The sequence below is a fragment of the Prinia subflava genome, chromosome 8 (genome assembly GCF_021018805.1).
Source record: "Prinia subflava isolate CZ2003 ecotype Zambia chromosome 8, Cam_Psub_1.2, whole genome shotgun sequence".
Lineage (NCBI taxonomy): Eukaryota > Metazoa > Chordata > Aves > Passeriformes > Cisticolidae > Prinia > Prinia subflava.
In genome coordinates, this window is record NC_086254.1 from 10,102,200 (window position 1) to 10,124,202 (window position 22,003).

The following is a 22,003-nucleotide window of genomic DNA, read 5'->3' on the forward strand; positions in this document are numbered from 1 at the left end:
TGTGCTGCCACTTGTCCCTTTCCAGGCTGCCAGGTGGTCACAGAGGAGGGGAAGAACATTGTGACAGGCAGGGAGCAAAGCTGCTGGACTGACATGTTCTCCCATGGCTTTACACAATGTTCACTCTGCAGAATCCCAGGCAGTGTCTAGTAGTGATACCCATGGAGCACAGCTCCCCAAGCCCAGCCTGTCTGCTCCTCAGTGCCACACAACCCTGCTTTTGTAAGGCACTTCCACATCTGGAAGAAATACTCAGCATGAGGAATTGAATGACTTGGCTGGTAAGAGAGAAAACAATGTGACACTCTCGCCAGCCACGAACCACGTTCCCTGCAGCAAATGCACATCTGCAGGCACATCTGCACCCAGGGCTTGCCCACAGCAGCAGCCTCAAGCTCCCCTGCACCCAGGCGCCTTCTGAGTGGCTGTGAGGCAAGACAACATAAACTGAGTTTACATTTCAATAGCATTTCTGCCCAAACACATCTGGAAGCAGTTTCTTTCTCCAGATGCAGATACATCAGAGATCCCCCTGCAGATACATACCTTCCACGCCGTGTCCCAGATCCAGATGTTTCCAAATAGCTTGAAACTGAGCAGCCATCCAGGGAATGCTATTGGTTTCTCCAGCATGGAAACAGTTAATGCTCCGAGGCATCATCCAGGACACCTGTGCCTGGTGGAAACTGGAGACAAAGGGGAGCCCAGCAATGGAAAAAGTCAAAGCCAAGAGCCCTGTCAGCTGCTGGGGAGCAGGAGGGGAGGGAAGCGGGACACAGCTCCATGTTCAAACCTCCCCTTGCTCTCAGCTGTGTAGAGGGAAGCACTGTTCAAATTTAAGTAGTGTTTTCCAGGGCCCTAGTGCTACAGGGAAGATGGTTTAGGGGAAAGACTGCTCTGTCTCACTGCCTACTTCCTGAAGATGCGAGCAACAGCTCCTCTTCCTCAGCCTGAAGCAGGACTCCTGCTGCAGTGACACATCCAAGGAAGCACCAAGCCCACTTTGTACTTGTGTGTGTGTCAGCCCCAGGGCACACCATCCCTACAGAACCTCCCCATCCCACCAGAGCCTGATTTCCAGCAGTAACACAGCCCCTGGATACGTGACTGGAATGGGGTCCTGTACTGCAGCTGGGGTTCAGGATCCAGTTTCTCTGCCTTTTACTTTGTCCAAGGGCCCTGTGCACGGAGGGGGCCTGGCCAGCCCAGCCCCACATGGCTGCACATTTCCTTGGAGCCACAGTATTGACCCAGCTTTAGCCAGGCCTGGAATGCAGAGCCCCAGCACAGCCCAGCTGGCGCTCAAGCCCAGCAACTCCACTTCCAGCTAAAAGGCTGGGACTACCGAGAAAAGAGCATCACTGGCAGCTCCCCTAAAGTAGAAACCACCCCAGCTCTGGGGCACTGGCAGTGCGGGCTGGAGCAGATGGCCCGTGTGTAACAGCCGTGCTGCTGCCTGCGAGCGTGCGGCTGAGTCACGCTGCTCACGCTGGTGTCACTGTGCCACCAGAGCTGTTACACTGCTGCACTTGGGAAGAGCCCACAGCTTTTCCAAAATATCACCAAGGCCACAACCCCAAATTTAGGCTGCATCGGGAGCAAGATAACAAGCTGAGGGGGTTGTTTAAGGGTAAGCCCACAGCCCCCGCACTGTGAGAGGCACTAAATGCATCAGATTCAGCTCTCAGTTTTCTCTCCAGCACAGGGAGGAGGCCTGAAGGAAAACCTGCTTTCCTGGGAAGCAGGGAGACACCTTCCTGTGCAGGAAGCTGCTGTACCACCTCCCTAGCTGCCTCAAGCCATTAAGAGGTCAGCTCCACGCCGTTCAGATCCAGGTTACTTGGCACAGAACATCCCACCAGAGTGCAGCAGGACACAATTCCCTCAATCCTTCCCCTCTGGCTCAGCCTTTGAGCTGAGCTGGAGGTCAGCACCAGCACAGAGAGGCCACCTAAGCTCCTCCAGTCATTTCTCCCTCCCTGACCTGCCTTCTTTGGGTCATCAGCATCTTCCAGGACAGAGAAATTGCTGCTCACCCTCTCTGGACAAGGACAGGCTTTGCTCAGGAAAGCTGGTAAGGAAGAAGAAACCAGAGGCTGTTTAAATGTGTCAATTCACCTTTAATGTTTGAAAAAAAAATAAATGGTATTTGAGCAATTGCAGTTATGAAGGGAACAGATCTTGCTCCACGAGAGACCGTGAACAGATTCACATTAGACTCATGCTTGGAAAAAAACAAACCCAAAACATTCTCCTTTCAGACCCGGAGTGGAATTCTGAAGAGACAAGACCACACGAGTGCCCCAGACAGTCCAAGGCACATTATCCCAGTGCAGACATTTCCATCGACATGAACTTATGACAGCTACATTCTTTCTAGTTACAACATTGTTCTATCCATAATACAAAATTAGGCATACTTTGGATTTTGCACAGAGACAAGAAGGACTTTTACTTCAGGAAGTCATCAACCTGGGTCACCAGTCATTTCACAAAGAACTCCCTTCACTCTGCCCTTTGCCCCCAGCAATGATTTATTCCCAACACCAATTTAATCTCAGAGACACAAGCTGGGCTCACCAGCCCAGTGGTATTGCCAATGCATTAGTCAGCAAACCAGTAATTAGTCATAACAAGCACCAGGGATTTTCTTGCCATCACACAGCGTTTCTGCACACCCAGATCAGAACTTCCTGCAGTGTAATCCCGAGTCAGTACGTACTAAGACAACATCACTGCTGAACCTATTGGAGACCAAGACATTTGTCTGCCTTTGAAGCAGATGTCACATGAGTTTCCTTCACACAAACATCACATGTAAATTTAACTTCTTGGTACTGTGCTTTAAGAACAAAAGCAGATATCAGAACATGGAGGACAATCCTCCGGAAATAGCTTATTAGCTACAGAAAATAAAATAAAAGAAAAAAAGAAAAAAAGAGACAGTGGCCACTTACAAGTCTTCCACACGACTAGCTTGCTTTAAGGAGAGCATCAAGTTAAGGCAGTGTTGAGACAACTGGCTACAAACATGCCGAATAGAGCTGTTGTCAGTAGTCACCAATTTGATATCCTACTCCATTGCGGGGCCGGGCCACGTGGCTTTAGACTCAGCACTGAGGTCTACAGACTTCAGCCACAGGATTGCTGCTTTCTGCAACAAGCAGGAACTCAGGGGCTGCTCTTGAAGCCTTCTAGACCAGGCTGAGTTGCTTACTCAAGTCTAGGTCAATGTTTCAGCTGAGCCAAAAGTACAGCGAAGGGCACTGAGCAAGAACACCGAGGGGTGCCAGCTGCAAGCCTGTATCACAGTCAAAGGTGGAGATCACCTTGGGTGTGGAAGCCACGTCACCCAGAGCCACCCCACCAGCTTTCAGGGAAGGTCTAGGACCTGCCCCGAGGGTACTGGGAGAGCCAGCTCTCTACAGTCTGCAGGGTGGGACAGAGGCTCACACTGGCTTTGCTCCTCTTTGCAAGATTAACAGTCTAACAGGACTCAGTAAGGAAGTCTGGGGCTTTTGGCCTGCCCAAAAAAGTTTTCCCAGCCTCAAAGAAGGAGTTACCAGTGAGGGAGCTGTTGTGGAATAGTTTTATTTCTTCCCACGTAAAGGCCATTGTTTAAGCATTTACAGGTTTCCTAGTGCAATACAACCAAAAAAAGCAGTAACAAAAAAATGCCGCCTTCTTCCCAGGCAACTAAACAGAAGTAGATTTTTACTGCAACATATACACATTAAATATAGTATACAGTCCATGCAGCGGCATAGCCATGTTAGAGGGAGTCGTGGCTTCAGCCATCAGTGCATTACAGTCCAAATTTCAATCGCTCCTACTTCCTATCCAGACTTGAAGAGAAGAATTGCAACCTGACCCAAGTAAAAATAGATGAAGTGCTTTGTCTCGTGTGTTACATAGCTGCCAAAGTTTCTGCCAACAATGCAATGCCAAGTTGGGTTGTATTTCTTGTCAAATTCCTGAAGAAAGAGAAGAGAGGCATTAAGGCCAAGAAAGCCCACATGAAAATAGTTCTAAGCACAAATTCTGAGCTGGTTCTGTTCACACACTATCGCCTCTCCTCCCACCTACAGCATCTTGAGATACCCCACTGCAAGACACTATTAAATTAAGCAACCAAACCTCTGCACTGGATTGTTTGAAGGATTCAACACAAGCAAAACATCTTCTGAGCCTTGGCGTGCCATCAGCCCTGGGCAGGAAGAGCAGACACAAGAGCTCTCCTTGGTACAGCCTTGTGTGTAGACTAACCAGGGGAACAATTCTCCTCTCCCATTCCAAACCCACTCACAAAAAACAAAAAAAAGTTTTGGCATGTCTGCTCCAGCAAGGCATCTGAGCTTAAAGGTCACCTAAAAGAAGGAAGGAGGAAAAGCCTGGCTTCTGCTATTTGGGACTCTTGTGCACAAAGGGAAGAAAATCCACGTTGAAAATAAGCAGGCAGATTCACAGGCCAGAGAGCACAGAGACCCAAGAGGTCAGAGGTGAGCAAGCTGAATGCTGGCTCAGTAGTCTTCTCCTGCTTAGCAGGCAGGATATGGTTAAAGACTATTTTCCTCCCTCTAATTAACACATTACTCCCAAGAACACCCTTCCCTCTCCTGAGACAGAGCCAGAAGAACAGACTCAACATCCAAGATTAAAGCCAGTTTTAGTTCTCAGACGGCAGAAGAGTTTGAGCTCTTTGCAGGTAACCTTTGAAGTAAGGAAAAGGCTTTCTTGCCAGGGCACGAAGGTGCATCAAATTGCTTCCCTCCTCCCAACACACTCTCACAAAATAAAGGCCAAGTTCTTTTTGGATGCCTTCTCTTGCACTCCCTCACTTTACAGGCTGCATTGCCCCGAGCACTTAGAGCTAAGTCATGCCTCAAAGTGATCTGAGAAGTCAGGAGACACCTTTGAATCCTCTGCCTTCAAGCTTAGATTACAAGCAAGGCCCAAACACCAGCCCAGGTGCCAGGACTTCACTGCCTCTGAAGTAAAACTTCCCTCCTCCAATAGCACCTTGCCTGACCATTGTGAGAAGCTGCTACAGGGGGAACCAACAGCTCCCCAGGTGCCATCAAGCATGAGACTCAATTAACAGGAGAGAACCCCTTCACCAGCCAGGGCAGCTGCTCGCACTGTTTCTAATGCAGCAGCTTCCACAGCCCCAGCAGCCAGCACAAGGCCCATCCCAGAACCACACATGCACTGCTGCCCACCAAATGAAACATGGGGGTGCTCCCACCTGCACTGGTGCTGCAGGTCTGTGGCACAAGTCCTAAGCAGAGGCAGCCACCAGCCCTTCCCAGGCTGGCAAATCCTGAGGGACGGCACTTGCAGTTTGCTCAGAGCTTGCCAGAGCTCTGCCATAGCCCTCCCCTGACCTTGGAGAAGTCACTCCATCCTCTTGAAAACAGCAGTAAAGCATCCAAGAAGCCAAGCATCTTCTCCCTCCCAGCACGCAAGCATGAAGCCTCAGCCACTCAGCTCCTGACAGACTCGGGAGCTTTGGGAAGTTGCAGCCAGCACAGCACCCTCATCCCGGAGTTACCTTCTTGATATATGCTGCAATGTCCTTTTCTATGTTGTACTTCTCCATGGCCTGTGTAGCACAGTCTACAGCATCCTGCTGCATGTCCTCGGACATGTCCGCATTCTTGATCACAGCCTTCCTGTCAGACATGGTGAACCTAAGGCAGAACATAGATTCCTTTAATCCCTTCCCAAACAGGAGACGCCTCCCGTGCATCAGAGGTTGTCCTTTCCGTGCAGGCTGCGTCACAAGGCGACACCACACACCCCTGCTATGGCCACAGTGAGTTTATCGGGGCTGCTACAGCAGCCCCAGGCCAAGGTGCCCCTTTTACAGCCGGAGCACCAGCACTGGCTGGAGGTTAGATCAGAGGTAGCCCAGCATCACCACCTGCATTAACCACACGCAGGAAAAGCTTATGTGTGGGAGGAGACGGATCTGCAGAGAGCCACAGCCCTCCTGCACATCAGCAGGCTACAGCCAAGTTTGCCTTCCAGGTGTACCAGTGTTTTGGCACATCCTCTGCTTAGAGCCTTGCAAGCAACAGATCCCAGACTGTCTTTCACGAGCACAGAGGCTCAGGAAGCACATTCAGAGCAGCAATGCTTTTATTCTACCCCATCGCAGGTGTCACAGTTCCTGCTGCTAGTTTAGCCTGGAAGGAGCATTGTTCCACATTCAGCCATCATCACACCCTCACTTCCCTGCTGCTCTGCCATGAAACCCAGCCTTCAGCTGTTCCCACGGGACAGAGCCAGAAGCAGGTTAACACCACACTGCAGCCTGGAAACAGGGCAAGGGAAGCAGGTCCCACCACAGCAACAGAGCTTGGCAAAGCTCTCCTTTTCCTGTCCCCTCCTCACCTGGGAACCACAGCAGATGCCAAAACCAGCATGTTACTGCAGTCCAGGACTTGTTCTGGAGTGAGGCGTGCAGCCTCCTTTGCTCTCAAAATTAAACCCCTTTGTACCAGCCGCTGCAGCCATTAGATCTGACACGGCCTTTCCAGGGAGGTGTTCAGCACTGGGAACTTTCCAGCATAGTTCATATTATCCCAGAAAACTTGACTTCATGATCCCAACACTGCAGTCTTTATTTCAGCCTGGAGAAGGCCCACCATGAAGGCCTGCTCTGGGCACCACAGCCCTCGTTCCCATTCCCTACTCGAGGCCTGGGGAGGCAAATGTTACCTGGGGATCCAGGTGACTGCACCAAGCAGGACCACAGGTGCTTACCTTGCAGCAGCTCTTACCCCAGCACATTAAAACTTTGTGGGAATAAGCTTCCTAAAGGCAAGGAGTGCCTCCAATTAAGTCTGCAAAGCACCATTAAGTTTCTTAAATCCCTTTACAGCACTGTAAATCTTGAGTGATACTACAAGTGTGTTTTGAAACAGTGAAAGTACACATTTTTAGCTCTGCTGTGGAGTGAAAAAAATCTGCTGCAATGATCACTTCCTGGAAGAGCCCCAGAAAACTGAAGGAGTAGCTTTGTTACAGCAATTAAAGGAGCTTGCTACCCAGAGAGAAAGAGAATCCGGTTACATAATTGCAGCCCTCTGATTACAATACTTCAATTTTTCCCTGTGCCTCCACTTGAAGACTTCTATTGCCACCTTAATTTATACAGTTTAGATATAGTGTTTAATAGAGAACTGCTATTAACACACACTAACAGCATTGGAGGAATGACAGGAACTGAGCTCCACTGCCAACAGAGAGCACATGCCCCTATCACAGCCCTGGAAAAGGCACTTCCCAGCAGTTTGCTCCTTTCCATGCTGTGGTTTCAGCCGGTGGGGGTTTGCCTGCAGCCCAGAAGCCAAGGGAGGAGAAGACACAGCTTGGGACAGCCCAAACTGCCTGTAGATTTGGATTCACCATAGAGAAATCCTTTGGTAAAGTCTTCTAGGTGTCCAGTCCGCAGGAAGCAGCAGAAATCCACTTGTGGGTCACTCTTCCAAAAAACCTTTATTAGGGAAAGAGAGCAAGCAAGCCCTCACACACAGCAGGCCTGCACACACCTGTGCTGCTCACAGAGTTCAGAGGGCACCTGCCATTGCATAAGCAGCCACAGAGTGACCTGCAAAAGGCACCTTCCCCTCCTCATTGTTTAGGCGAGGAGCATCCCAGTGCAGGCCTGTGCTGCTGCGGGCGACAGCGCCAGAGGAAAAAATGATCATCCTTCAGAAGGGCTGCACGAGCTGGCCAGGAGGCCTTCCCCAGCACAGCACCCTCCCCTGCACTGCTCCAGGGCACAGCATCCCCCATGGCCAACCACAGCAGGGGCAGGCAGCGGCTGTGCTGCCTCACCTGCCACAGGAATGTCACACTCTGCACGCACCTGAACACCACAGAGCAGGGCCCCATCTCTGCTCGTTCCCTGGGGGAGTTCAAGGGCCATCCCTCCCCACGAGGCAGCCCAGCAGCACCACAGACACACCATAACCCTAAACCACAAGATCACAGGTGGCTCTCGGAGTCTTGCCACCCAATCTGGCCCTCTTTAAGGAAAACCACAAAGCCCCAGCACCCATCTCAGGGCAAGATGGGCCTAGGAAGGGGTAACATTACAGTTCCAGCAGCCACCCCTTTCCCCCAAGGGCAGGATGTGGTCTGTGAGGAGGAAGACCACAGCCCCAGCTGCCACTCCAGGGCAGTATGAGGGCTTGGGAAGGAAAGTGGGCCCAAGGCAGCACCCAACCCTTTTCTTATCAGGGTAGGATAAGGTCTTAAAACGAGCATGAGTCCCACTCCCAGTACTCCAGCAGGACAAGCTGGGGCTTTGGGAAGAGCATGAGACATAAGACCCCTGGTAACCACTCTTTCCCTCTCCGGGCAAGACAGAACCCTAGAAATGAGATTGGGCTGAAGCCCAGCATCCACCACCTCCCCCACGAGGACAGCATGGATCGCGAGGATGGGAGCACCCATCTCTTCCCCACCAGGCCAGCACAGGTCGCACGGCTCGCAACGGGGCCGAAGCCCAGCACCCACCACTCCACCACCAGAGCAGCATGGATTTCGCGACTGGGGACGGGCCCCAAGCCCTGCACAAACCGCATCCACCACCTTGGCCGAAAAGGGCCCTGGGAGGGGGTGCGGCACAGCCCCGTTCCCCGCAGGGCTCCCGGGAGCCGGAGCTCTGCGTGACCTTCACGGGGGGAGGGAGCTCCGGGGGCGCCCGAGGCCGCGGTGACCTTGCCTGGAGCGGGACCGGCTCCGCAGCGGCGCGGACCCCTAGGGAGGGGCGGGCTCCGATCGCTCCCCAAGGGCCGGTCGCACCCGGCCACGGCAGCGACCTCCGCCCTCGGGGCGGCCCCGACGCCACCCCGCACACGGAGCGACCGGTACCGGACGAGGCTTGGAGACCCCCGGCCCAGCAAAGACATCGCTCACCTTCACAGTGACAGGGCCACCCCAAGAGGGCGAGGCACGGCACCGAGGAGGAGAAGGAGGTGCGAGGAGGCCCGGCCGCGCTGCCTCAGCCCGCTCCGCTCCGCTCGGCGCCCCGCGCGCTCTGCGCCCCGGCGCCGCGCCGCGCTCAAATACCGCCCCGCCCGCTGCGGCGCGCGGGCCGCCGCCACCCCATTGGCCGCGCCGCCCCGCGCGCCGCGAGCCCATTGGCTACGGTGCGGCGCGGCCCGCCGCGCCCGGCCCGTCCGCCCGCGCTGTTCTGCCTACATCCTGTTTCATCCCACAATGCCGCGGGGCGGCGCGCGGCGGGGAGAGGCGGGGCCGGGGGGGCGGGGGCCGTGAGGGGCCGTGAGGGGCCGGGGCCGGTGTGAGGGACCTGTGGTACCCCGGGGGCTCGGCACCTTCGGCTTCGATCCCCGGGGGAACAGCCTGATTCCCTGGAGCGCCTGATCCCTAGAGGGACCTCTGTTATCCTAGGGGTCATGATTGCTCTGCGGACGTCCTCTTCTGCCTTGGGGATCCCGATCCTCAGAGGGAGCTTGAATCCTAAGAGGAACTCACTGGGTTGGGTCACACACCAGAGCGTTCTCGGTCAGAGGGCTCAACCAGAGTCAAATCCAGTCCTGTGTTGGTGATGAGTTGTATCTTTGCACCTCAGGGGCACCTTTCACCTGAGATCTCCAACCTGTGATGGTCATGGATCTCCTGAGCCTTGAGATGTCCCACAGTGGCACATATTTACAGCTGAAAGGCATGAAAGCGAGAAGAGGGATTTGTGAAGGGTCCCTGAGGCTGTTAGCATCCCATTTGGGACAGGTTCCCTGGAGCTGGACGACATACCCCAAATGTCCAGGATTTCAGGTCAAGACAGGCAGGTGCTCAGTGTCCCACACAGGATTCAGCATCTCCCCAGACACATTTTCCCCTAATGAACACATAAAAAGTGTTCCAGTGTTTCTTGGGATTTTAGTATAGGGAGCAAAGTGTGGGCAATGCACAACAAAGTCTGGGGAATGACCAGCTTTCACTAAACTGTGCCAGCCCCACATCCTGTGGGAGTCACCTCTTTTTCCCTGGGATGTCTCAGGGCGTCCTGCCAGGTCCTCTTCCTGCCAGCCTTGTTTTGTGTGGGAAAGCTGATAAAATCCCAAACCTGGGTACTGCGCTGCCGAGAGCTGTCCCTGCACACCCAGAGGCTGGAGGCCACATGTGGCTGACTGAGCTGCTTCACCATACATTCACCCCGAGAACACGCTGTGTTCCACAGACACGTGAAAGCCAAGGGGGCTTTGTTCACTCACCTTTCATGAGCTCTCAGGATGCTGTGCCGGGGCCGGCAGTGAGGAATCACCAGGCCAGCAGGACCTTGGCACACAGGTGTGACCTCGGTGCTTTGCACACTTGGCTTTCCTGCACAGGGGTCCTCAAACACAGGCGTGACCCTGGCGCTTCAGACACTTGTCTGTCCCACACGGGGCTCCTGCCCTCGATAGCCGTGCTCCAGGCACACGCCTGCCCCCCCGGCTGCCCCCACACGCCCGTCTGCCGGGCTGGCCGCCAGCCAGCTCCTGTTTTGGTTGCTCCATTTCACTCGAGCAGCAGTGCCAAGAAGTCCTTTGCAGAAGCTACCTGAAGAAAAGCCCAGCAAAACAAAAAATCCTGATTCCTATGCTGTCCCCATTACCACACTGCAGTGCCCTAACAGTAACGAGAGGGAGACAGCACTGCCCGGGCTCAGCTGCCTCTTAACAAGACCAGTTTTAATTGCCTGCATAACGCTGAGAACCAAAAAACCATTCCATGTCCTGAAACCTCCCCGATTTGATTGCTGAATGAAGACAAGCTTACAGCTGGTAAGAGCACCCAGGAGACAGGCTGGGTTCACTCCATGAGCCAGCAGCCAGGAATGGGCCGATCCTGTTTGCTAATGAAATGGATATTTCCCAGTGTGACCTTTGTAGCCTCCGATATACTGGTCAAAACTCCAACAGCCAATAAAATATTTACTGTTCCTTAATAGGTCCAGACTTGAGCTCCTGCTCTAAGAGAGAAGTCAGCAGCAGAAAATCAAGTGAGGATGAATGAACACTGCAGTGCCCAGTGCCCGGCACTGAGGTTGTAGGAGCACAAGGAGGGGACAAGGCCATGCCCGGGCAGGTGACACCGCCTTGGCCTGCTTGTCCAGAGCGGGCCAGCCCCTCAGGCCGTGCTGCAGAGCAGCCGAGCCGGCTGTCCCCACACGGCTCCCGGAGCGCCTGCCCACGAGGGCAGCCGGCTCCGCTCAGGTTCGCTGCACCACGCTTGGCTGGGCTATTTATAGCTGTGCCGAGTCTCTGTTGAGGCAGCAGATCTGAGCCGTGTGGATCTGGTTTATGAGCTTTCCAGACCGGCGGCGCAGAGCCTTGGAACGGAGCCGCCGTTCGCGTCGGGGAGGTTTGTGCTCTGCTCTCAGCGCTGAGCTGAGGCAGGGCAGCTGATGGGGCTCGGCAGGTTTTAAAGCCAGAGGCAGCAGCTGAGCGATGCTTATCCTGTCAGTCCCACACAGTGGGAGCCCCTGGCTTTCCCAGCAGGGCTCCCATCACAGAATACTCTGAGTTGGAAGAGACCCACTTGCACTTGTCTCTCTCCTGTCCTGGAGAAGCCTGTGGGCACCTTCAGCCCAGGGCAGGAGGCAGCTGCCCTGAGGAGCAAAGGGATAAGGTATCAAAGAGTGGCCCTGAACCCAAATGATGACACTCCACAGGCTCCAGAGCTGGCTCCAGAGCTGGCAGCTGCTGCTATAATCCCGGTGTAACCCTATCCCAGTTACATCCTGCCTCCTCCCAAAGCATCTGCAGCAAGAGGAAGCAGCAGAGCCCTGCTCCTGCCTGGCTCAGTCCTGCTCCTTGCACTGGAAGGAGTGTGGCCTTGACAAGAAGGTGTTTGGAGGATTGATGGAGGGACATGCATTCCTGAAGAGTGACAAAAGGCATTTGTTTATAAATTCCTCTGAGTGGACTATATAAAGCACTTCACAGAGATTCACAGGAAAAGGGCCTGGCGTGAGAAGCAGTTTGCCATCTAAGGCTGTGCTCCTCCTGCCCTGTGGCCACATGCTTCCCCTGGGATGTGTTTCCAATCCCAGGCGATTACAAATAAAAAACCTCAGACTTTGTGCCCATCTGCCACAAGAAATGCAGAGGTCTGAGATCGAAATGCAAGGCTGACAGTGTGAATGTGGCTGCAGCATTCCTTCCACTAGCTCTACTTCCACGCTGTACCTCTGCAGAAACATCCTCCATGGGAAATTTTTGTTCTTTAACCTAAACTCACTTTGTTATGACTCAGCCCATTATTTCTGCTCTGCCCTGCCATGGACGTGGCACACTGACTTATTTTATAGCACAGATCCAAAGCAGACAATGGCTGAAATGTCACCTTCATCTCCTGTCCCTGCAGGAATTCCTTCCCTCTCTCCTTCTCCCACATGTCTCCTGAACCTCTGCTCCCCTCCTTTCTCTAGGCTCCACCATCAGTCACTCTCTTTGCCAATAATCAATAAAAACAACAGCAGCAGTAAAGCACCTTCTATTAATTCCCCTCTGGAGTGGAATGGAGGGTGTGGGCACCCTGGAGCAGGGCTGCTGCTCCATCCCAAGGGGGCTTTGGCTCCTTCATCATATCCACAAAAGCCCTTGCTCATGGCTGCAGCCCCCCACCAGCTGGAGCTGGGTCCCTCCCTGGCAGAGCCTCCCAGGGCTGCCCAATGTGTTATTTTTTACCAGGAGTCAATTGTTTTGGCAAGTGTTTTGCAAAGCACATTCCGGAGGGTTTGCTCTCCATCCTGGGCTGCTTTGATCAATCTTGTTTGCAAAGCAGTTTCCAGCGCCCTGGTTAATGTACGTTATTATCTCCCCGAATCCCTGCTATTGAACCTGGATAAATCCCGTGGAAAAAGAAAAAGCCCTACAAAAGGAAAGGCTCTAAAACCTCCCGCGGGAGCTGCCACCGCTGACATGGAGGGTTTGGACACCGTGAGTGGTCCTTTAACAGCAAGAGCAGCCCCAAGTCCCCTGATTATTGCCCGATCTGCAAAGGCTTTCATCTCAACGTGAGACCAGAGTGCAGGAACACCAGACCTGGGACTGTACCCCAGGTTTCCCAGCGGGGAGAGTGTGCCTCCCTGTAGCTGCTGTGGAAGCAGCCGGGCAGTGGGTGCAGAGGATGAGGTGTCCCTGCCCAAGGAGGAATGTTCCTCTGTAGGACGAGATCCCACACTTCCAGCAGCATCACACACCGGGGTTCTGAAACCCCAAAGCCAGCACGGCCTTTCCCTGGCTGCAGCATGCAGGGAGCCATCACTCCCCGCTCCCTGGGTCTGTCCTGGAGCAGAGGCAGCTGCAGCGTGGCACCACGGCAGGGCAGCCTGGGCTTATCTCCAAGGCAAACGGGCTTAAAAATGTGACAGGCTATAGACGGCTTTTTGTCTAAACCCTGCGTGCCACAAGGCAGCGCGTTCCTGCCATCCCACAGGCATGAGAGAAAACACTTCACGACTTGTGAGCCTTATTAATATGGATTCAGGTCAGCTGCTCCCTGCAAGTTTTTTGCGAGTGACTCGTGGTGTGCATTTCATGCAGGATCCATAAATAAGGATGTCTCTCTGGAATCTCGGAAGGGTCGTATGAGCACAGGGATGTAAGAACTGCCCCAGTGCATGCAGGGGGATGAGGGATGAGAAGCCACCCAGCTCTCTGCTCCCAAAAGCAGCTTGTCTAGCTCGTCTTTTTGTCAGCTCCCTCCACCCCAGCCCAGGCTCCTGGACCGGCTGGATGCACCGAAGGCTGGCAACTCCCTTTAATCTGATCTCTCCTGAACAGAAAAAGGGGTTTAGAGACAGCATAAACACTGAAGAAAAGGTCACATCAAAGCCACATGCTGTGTGACTGTGTCTTGTGGCTTCACTCCCACGGTGGGCTGTGCAGGGCTCTGAGTCGACCACGGCACAGGGGTTGGGGAGACAGACTCGGTGCTTGCAGGCCCAGGGCCAGGATCATGGGTAATTTTACTTTGAGTTTCTCCATTTTTCTTTTTCTGTGCTCCCTCTCCTTGGGCTGGTGCTCCGGCACAAGGTCTACACCATATGTGGTTTATCTGTAAGGCGTCCTGCCTGCACATCAAAGGCTTCCTACATTTTTAAGGCTGGAAGGGCTGTTGTGATCATTTACTCCACCCTCCTGTGAGCCACAGCACTTGCCAAAGCTGGGTTCCTGTGGTCACACAGAGCACGGTGCTGCCGTCAGAGGAGCTGGGAGGTGCCAAGACATGCCAGTGGCTTTGGGCTGGCTGCAGGGTGGGAGTTCCTCCTTCCCCACCTCAGCACATCCACGTCAGCCACGTCCCTGTGCTGCACTCCCTCCACTCTGCCACGCTCCGTGCTCCTTCTTCCAGCCACAGGCTGCAGTGCCCAGGGGAGTCCCTGCTCTGGGAACACACTGGGTGCTCACCAGTGAACCTACTGGCAAACCATGTGTAAACCACTTAGTGCTCATGCATGAAGTGATTGGGCAGTCATGCACAGGCTAATTGGGCATTTGTATGCCAAATAACAGGCGCTCATGCATGAACTGCCCGGGTGCTCATGGGCACAGGAATGAGCCCTCCATGGATGTGCTGACCCGGCTTCCCTGCAGGAAAACCCTGTGAGCTCGAAGTGTGAACCTGTGAGTGCTCATGCAGGGTCAGTTTGGATGCTGATGCATCACCTCCTTGGGTGCTCAAAAGCAAATTATCTGGGCATTTGTGCATTCCCTGATTAGACACACGTGCATGCCTTAATTAGGCACTGGACTGTGTGTTCACTGGGAACAAGCAGAGTCCAGCACAGTGACAGCCCCACATGGCAGGGAAACCTGCCAGCACCCAGCACGGGATGGTGTGGCACCAAAAACCCCTGCTGGCTCCCCCAGCATGTGTGAGCTGGTGGCTTTGCCTCCCCAGCAGCCTTGCTGGCACATGCCAGCCGATCTCACACCTTCCCCCGAGCTCCCCAGGGCGTAGGAAGGAGCTGCTGCTGTACAGACAACTTAAACCCTGTTCTGGCACAGCTTAAATACAAGAATCTCCAAAAGCAGGAGACAAGGTCTCCACTGTGTAGAATAATTTAGGTCAGTCTCACTTCTACAATGATTTATTTAGGCTTCAGCAGTTCCTGGCCCAAGTGAGGGAAAAAATGAGGAAAAAAAATAGAATCCCCTGTATTTACACTATTTTTCTGTAATGTTTATCTTGTGGAAGGTACAGCCTCATCTGCCAGTGCTGCTTTAATCCAGGGCTGCAGACATTTCCACCACACACTCCCATTTCTCAGGACTATGCTTCAAATTGGAGCAACTCACTGAGCACAAAATCTCAGCCTGCAAAAGCTTTCGAGTGGTTGCTTCTCCCTGGAAAGTGTGTCCCGTCCTTCGAGCACTCTGAGGCTTTACCAGGAATGCTTTTGCCTTCCTGCAATTGAAAAAACAGCCATTTGAGTGGGCTCAGGAGCAAAGCAGACAGAAACAACCCCCTGTGGTACAACTCCACAAACCATATCCAGGGAACAGCCTCGGAAAGCAGGACACAGATGGGTGTTGGAGGTGATGCCTGGCTGGGCAGCTGTGTATTTCAATGTACATAAAGGTATAGGAATGTGTATAAATGTATCTATTACAGGCAAATACCAGCTCACCCTGGGCTGGCATCACTGAAAGGTCAGGCCAAACCCCCTCCTGCCCTCTTGCCAGCCTGCTCATGTTGATGCTTTCACTGAACTCTACAGAAGGAGCTGCAATAGCTGATCTGATCAATAAATATACATTTTATACAAGCCTTATGTCTGTAATATCTCTCTGTATACAAGAGGCCATGAGGGATTTTGTTTTAATTAGAGGAATGCTTAAGGCTACTCTGCCTCCTGCTTAATCGTCCTTGGAAATGCGGAGGGAAGGGTTGTCCTTGTGCAAGGCACTGCTCCGAGCCAGCACAACCCAAAGGCTCAGCAAGGGCATGAGGGCAGGAGCAGGGAGAGAGGGGAGCACAGTCCATATCCACCTCTATCTGGCATCTCCAGAACGAGCCAGGAAAACTCCTATGTGGAGCTGCAAGTGCAACCCATCCCCTGCTTGACAATTCGCACAAGGGTGGGAGTTACTGGGCAGGGACCAGCCCATCCTGGTCTGAGATGGTTATCGTGGATACACAGGGAGAGGTGTCAGGAATGCACTTCATGGCCAGCAAGGAGCACAGGCTTCCAGCCAAACATTGCCAAAGTTTGCAAAGGTGGTGGTTTTCTTACGGGAACGTTACAACCGCTTAGGTCCCACGGCCCAGAAATATCCGTGGGAGGAGAGCACAGCTCTGCACAGACACGTGGCCTTGGGAACAGCCCTCGGTGCCCTGGGACGGCTCTGCCTCCGTGCCGGGCTCCAGGTGAGCCTCCGTGCCAGGCTCCAGGTGAGCCTCCGTGCTGGGCTCCAGGTGAGCCTCCGTGCTGGGCTCCAGGTGAGCCTCCATGCTGGGTTCCAGGTGAGCCTCCATGCTGGGCTCCAGGTGAGCCTCCGTGCTGGGCTCCAGGTGAGCCTCCGTGCTGGGCTCCAGGTGAGCCTCCATGCTGGGATCCAGGTGAGCCTCCGTGCTGGGCTCCAGGTGAGCCTCCGTGCTGGGCTCCAGGTGAACCTCCGTGCCAGGATCCAGGTGAGCCTCCGTGCTGGGCTCCAGGTGAGCCTCCATGCCAGGATCCAGGTGAGCCTCTGTGCCGGGCTCCAGGTGAGCCTCCATGCCAGGATCCAGGTGAGCCTCTGTGCCGGGATCCAGGTGAGCCTCCATGCCAGGATCCAGGTGAGCCTCTGTGCCGGGATCCAGGTGAGCCTCCATGCCAGGATCCAGGCCAGCCTGTGGCCAGCCACCAGCACACACACCTGGCTTTGCCATGGAGCACCCAGAAGCCAGCGGACGCCAGCGACACCCAAAGCTGTGCCCTCAGCGTAAACCACCAATGTAGGGGTCTGGAAGATGTATTTCCAGCTCATTCCAGTCCCACCAGCACCCAGGGGCACTTCAGCCCCACTCCACCACAGTGCTTAGCTCGTATTGAACTCCAAGCAGGCATGCAATCAGTTTGGGAGGATAAGGAGGAATGAAAAGGGGAATAGTAAACAAAAATGAGCCCTAGAGGAGAAAACCTGCTCACTGCCAGCATTGATGCTCTCAGAGCAAACAGAAGGGGAGGCGCTGCTTTGTGCTCACCCTCAGCTCGGCAGCACAGGTATTGTTTGCTGCTAACAGCAAAAATGCCTCACGGGGATGCCACACGTGTGTGTGTGTGTGGTGAAACCCTCCGGAACAGGAAGACAAATGAAGAAGCAGCAAAGTCCTTGGTGTGCCAGGACATTATCCAAAGCCTTGGATTTATGGCTAACTGGTTCCCATGGAGGAGCTGCAGCTTTTATTGGTGCTGCAGCTCTCTGCCCTTGCCAGCCCAGCTGTCCCAGGCCCCTCATCCCAGGCAGCTTCTGCTCCTTGGATCCTTTCTTTCTCACATGTATTTCAGAGGATAAAAATATTAATATGCTTCTTGGGAAATGATCAAATTAGTATCCATCATTCATGCTCTAAATGACACAGCTGACAAAGACCTGATATTCCTATTTACTGCCCTCAAGGAACTGCACCTAAAAGGTCTATCAGGAAAAGGAAAAACATAGGTTATATCTCATGTTTTAGCCAGGCTACTGTGGTACAGCAAGTCCAGTACTATACCTAAATCAAATTGTCTTATTTTTTCTTTGCACTGCAGAGCAGAGCATGGAACAGCCTCTGCTGGGGCTCCACTCCTAATTTCTGACATATCTTTTAACCTGCTCATTTAAAAGCACTTACTTTGCATCCTTCTCCTTAAGAATTAATGGGATAGGAACCATGAGGTTTCCTAGGCTAGGAATGTCTGGATAAAAAAATGCTGTGGAACAGGATTTCCAGTGGGAAAAGAATCCATTTAGCAGTACCTGGGCACTGGGATTAGCAAACTGCTCTGGACTTTGGCAGCTGCTCCCATGCTGGCTCTTTTGTAAACGTTAAGTTTATTTTTCCTCGTTTATTTGCCTTTCATTGAGCTCCGACAGGAAAAATATATGGCTCTGTGTCCCTCCCGCCCTGGTCTCTGTGAGTTTTTGTTTCACATGGTTATCGCAGTCCCTTGCCTCTTCCAATGTTTACATAAAGTTACAGTGCCCACAAAACAGCCCCAAAAACTTTATTTGTATTTTAAAATCTTCTGCGTGAAACCAATCTTAATGCATTTCTCTCTCATTGTAGTTCCTAGTGTTAAATAAAATCAGCAAACCCACACTGATGCCACAGGGGCCGCGTGGTGCTGAAAGCCCCGAGTCGGGGAGGGAGCAGCAACATCGGCAGCGCTGCCAGCGGCTCTCCACGGAAAGCTAATGGAAAACCTCCTTTTAAAATCCACTCAGGCCTGGCAAATTTGGGTTATTTTTGGAGAACAAAGAGATCCAGCTCTATCCACGCTCCCAAGGCTTGGCTCAGTGGCACAGCCCCCACAGAGACATCCCTGGGATGTGTAAGTGCAGAGCTCCCGCTGCCCGTGGCGGTGCCATGGCCCTGCCTGGCAGGGATGGGGACAGATGCCACACACCAGATAAGAAGCTGTCAATACCTCTAATGGACAAACACCGTTTCATTTCCCTGTATGAGGATGGCAGCACTCGCTCCGAGTTGGAGCACTGCTGCTGGGAAGGGAGGTGCCAGGAGGGGCCCGGGAGCTCCCGTTGCTGGCTGGTGAACCACGGCAGCGGCTCCTCACCGGATCCCGGTGTGGATGGCTCAGCAGCTGTGTGCCACACGCCTGGAGTGTGGGAATGCATCCAGGGGAAAGGAAGCAGCCCCAGGAAAATGCACAGGGCAAAAAAACACCCAAAGGAAAAGGAGCAGCTGCAGGAAAACCCTCGCTGCCCAGTCCCTGCCAAACCGTGAGGTTTCCTCTGGAATGAGCGACCCAAATGGATTCGCTCCTTTCCGCTTATTTATTTCTTAGCAGGAATAAATGTTAGCAGGTTTATTTACATTGACAGTTTGCATTCATTTTCCTCCCTCTCCACGTCAGGCCTTGGAGCATCCCACCAGGCAGGGAGAGGGAAGAGCAATGCAAGCAGCTGCCACAATATTCGGTGACAGCGGGAGGCAGGGAGCAATGGCAGAGCTCTGGATGAACAGAAATATCTTCCCAGGGAAATAAATCCATGAAAATGGATTGGGGGGGCTCATTGAAACTTTCCATGCTAACTGCTGCCCCTTTCCCTCCCAGCCCCAGCCATGGCGTGCTGGCACGTGGGAATCACTGCAAATGCAAGTAATGTGAAAACAAGACAGCAGAAATCACAGCAAACCCATGATTTTTATTATTTTCATTTTTTTAAATTAACCTTTTATTGCTACCAGCCTGACAAATAACCACTCACAATTTAACTGATTGTGCTTCCCTGTGCCCTGTCACTCTGCTGCAGGGACCCTGGATCTGAGCACACCGTGGGGCCAGCTGTATGGTGTGGCTGTTCTCACCAAGGAAAAACAGCAGGGGACTGGAAATTTTAAGAAATGAGCATTCTCAATCCACCTGGGATGATTTGAATTCTGGTGGCATTACCTCTGCTCGTCTGGCTTTTCTCCTTTAAGTCTCCACCCATGTGTGTCCTTTTGGGCTGGCTTCCAGGAAAAATTCCCACTGGCAGTGTGCTGTGTTTTCCGTTTGCATCCAGACATGCCCCAGCATGTGCAAAGGAAATCTCTTTGCTTACAGATAAATCTGCATAAACAAAACGAGCTCTGTCACCATCCACTGCTTTGGGAATTACTTTGGAGCTTACACACACTTTCCTTGTCTTATCTTAAGCTCAGAGTTTCTCTGGAAAAGTCAGACTGGTATTTTTGCATCTTTTTCTTACGTGCAAAACAGTAAGTTTGATAACATTGAAGAACTATTTAAAGTGGACACACACACACACACATCCCCCCAAAATATTTCTATTTCACCTCCAAAGACACAATCTGTGTGGTTTCAAGTTATTGGTGAGATGCCAAGGAAACCCCTCCAGCAGCAGAATGCAGAGCACTGTTACAGGAGGGAAGTGGCAAGTTTGGACAATTCATTGCTCAGTTCTCAACAAAAAGCAAGTTACAGCTTCAGATGCCTCTTAAAAAATGACCATTTTCTCCCAAACAATCTGAGCTTTGATGAACTGTTATTTTGCAACACAGTAAGATTAGTCAGGACTAATCCCAGCTGGATTGCTCTGTAGCAAGGATTAGGACAAACAGGTTCTCTGTGACAGAGCTGGGTGATGACAGGCTGTGCGCCACAGCCCCAGCCCTGCAGCTCTGCTTGTGAAACCTCCTGCTTCCCAGGTTTCGTCAGGAATAACAATAAGCAATGATGTTATATGGGTAATATTTGCATTATTCTCCCTTGGAAAGCCCTGGTTTCCATTGCTCCCATTTTGAGAACAAAACCTTGTCACTTTACAGTAATTGGCTGCTTTTTTTAAGCAAGATTATTTGCTTTTGACTTCCCAGTAATTTATTTTCTACATAACTAACTAATTCCCCACATATGTGTTTTGCTAGAAAGCCAGAAATGACTCTGAGAAATAAGTATTGTGCAGCATATCCAACTAAACACTCCACTGATAACACAGACCTAAGGAAGGTAATGAGGAAGAAAACATCTAATACTTCTATAAAGAGACACTTCATTAAGGTAATTAAGAGAATCATTTAAAGCAGTTATGAGGGCTATTAAGACACAAAAGAAATTATGCAAGAAGGATTTCACCAAGCAAGCAGACTTACCATTGGTTTATGATGCCTTTAAGAACAACTTTCGATGGTTTTAATAAGTTTTTGAAAATAGAGACTCATTTCGTGGCAAAGGATGGAGTTTCCCTACACCTTGGAAAAGCATAATCAGGATCTTTGGGGTTGAGTTTTTTGTTTGTTTTTTGGTGGGCAGGGGACTTGTTAGGTTTTTTTAATATCACAGAAAGGTTTGGGTTAAGGGGGGCCTTAAAGCTCACCCACTTCCACCCCTGCCATGGGCAGGGACTCGTTCCACTCTCCCAGGTTGCTCCAAGCCTCATCCAACCTGGCCTTGGACACTTCCAGGGATCACAGAATCCCTGACTCACAGGCTGGAAAAGACCTCCAAGATCACTGAGTCCAACCACATTGCGTTCCAGCACAAAGAGAACTGTGCAGCCCTAAAACTCTGTCACACATGCACAACACCCCCAGGCAGTCGGGAATTTTCTCTTTGCCTCTGGGGAAGACGGGCTCTCTCTCCCCACCTCCCTGCAGTTATTGAATCCCTCGGTGACACAACAGGGACATTCCTCTTTGAAAACCCTGGAGCAGAGGCACCGCTGCCCTTCCACCCCAGGGCCAGGAGAACGGGCAGCGTTTGGAACAGCCACACGGGCCGTGATGTTACACTGACAATATTTCCCTGCCAGCCACCGGATCGCTGCTTTCCAGGGGAATATGCATTTTTCTTTAACGTGTGAAGAATGAGGGCAGCGTGGTGGGCTCCGAGGAGGAGACAGGAGGCATTTTTCACAATCCCTTCATTAACTCATGAGCATAAAGGGGGTTTTCTCCAAACCCCAACACTGTCCTAACCCCTCATGGGGGTTTCAGTGACTGAACCTCTCCCGCACCACACGGGCTCTCGTGCTGATATAAACAATGCCCAGGAATCAATCAATGAGAGACACCTAGATTGCACAAGATCATTTATTTCAGTAATTTTTAGCACCATATTTTTGTATTATCTCATGGACGAGGCACACTGAAGTGGTTTCTCACTCTAAAGATGCTTTAACACATCTGTGAGGGCTTCGTGACAATGTAGAGTACCTCTCTGGTAGTTTAAAGTGTCTTTATTAAAATTACAGTTTTATAAACATGATACATTTGGATATTATCATCCTGCTTCTACCCCAGGATATCCTTTTTTGCCTTTTTT

The 22,003-nt window shown here is 52.2% G+C and overlaps 1 protein-coding gene across 2 annotated transcripts; it reads right to left on the bottom strand.

Moving 5' to 3' along the window:
* Positions 1 to 2,099: 2,099 nt before the first annotated feature.
* On the bottom strand, positions 2,100 to 9,087 carry DYNLL2 (dynein light chain LC8-type 2). Of its 2 annotated transcripts, XM_063402900.1 has the most exons (3): positions 8,932 to 9,087; positions 5,552 to 5,690; positions 2,100 to 3,974 (listed from the first exon to the last, which is right to left on the bottom strand). In XM_063402900.1, exons 2-3 carry the CDS (start codon positions 5,681 to 5,683, stop codon positions 3,837 to 3,839), a joined length of 270 nt encoding a protein of 89 aa, XP_063258970.1. In that variant the 5' UTR covers positions 5,684 to 5,690; positions 8,932 to 9,087; the 3' UTR covers positions 2,100 to 3,836. The 2 variants fall into 2 exon arrangements, with proteins under 2 accessions (XP_063258970.1, XP_063258968.1); XM_063402898.1 differs by lacking the exon at positions 8,932 to 9,087 and having other exon boundaries at positions 5,552 to 5,709.
* Between the last annotated feature and the right edge of the window lie 12,916 nt (positions 9,088 to 22,003).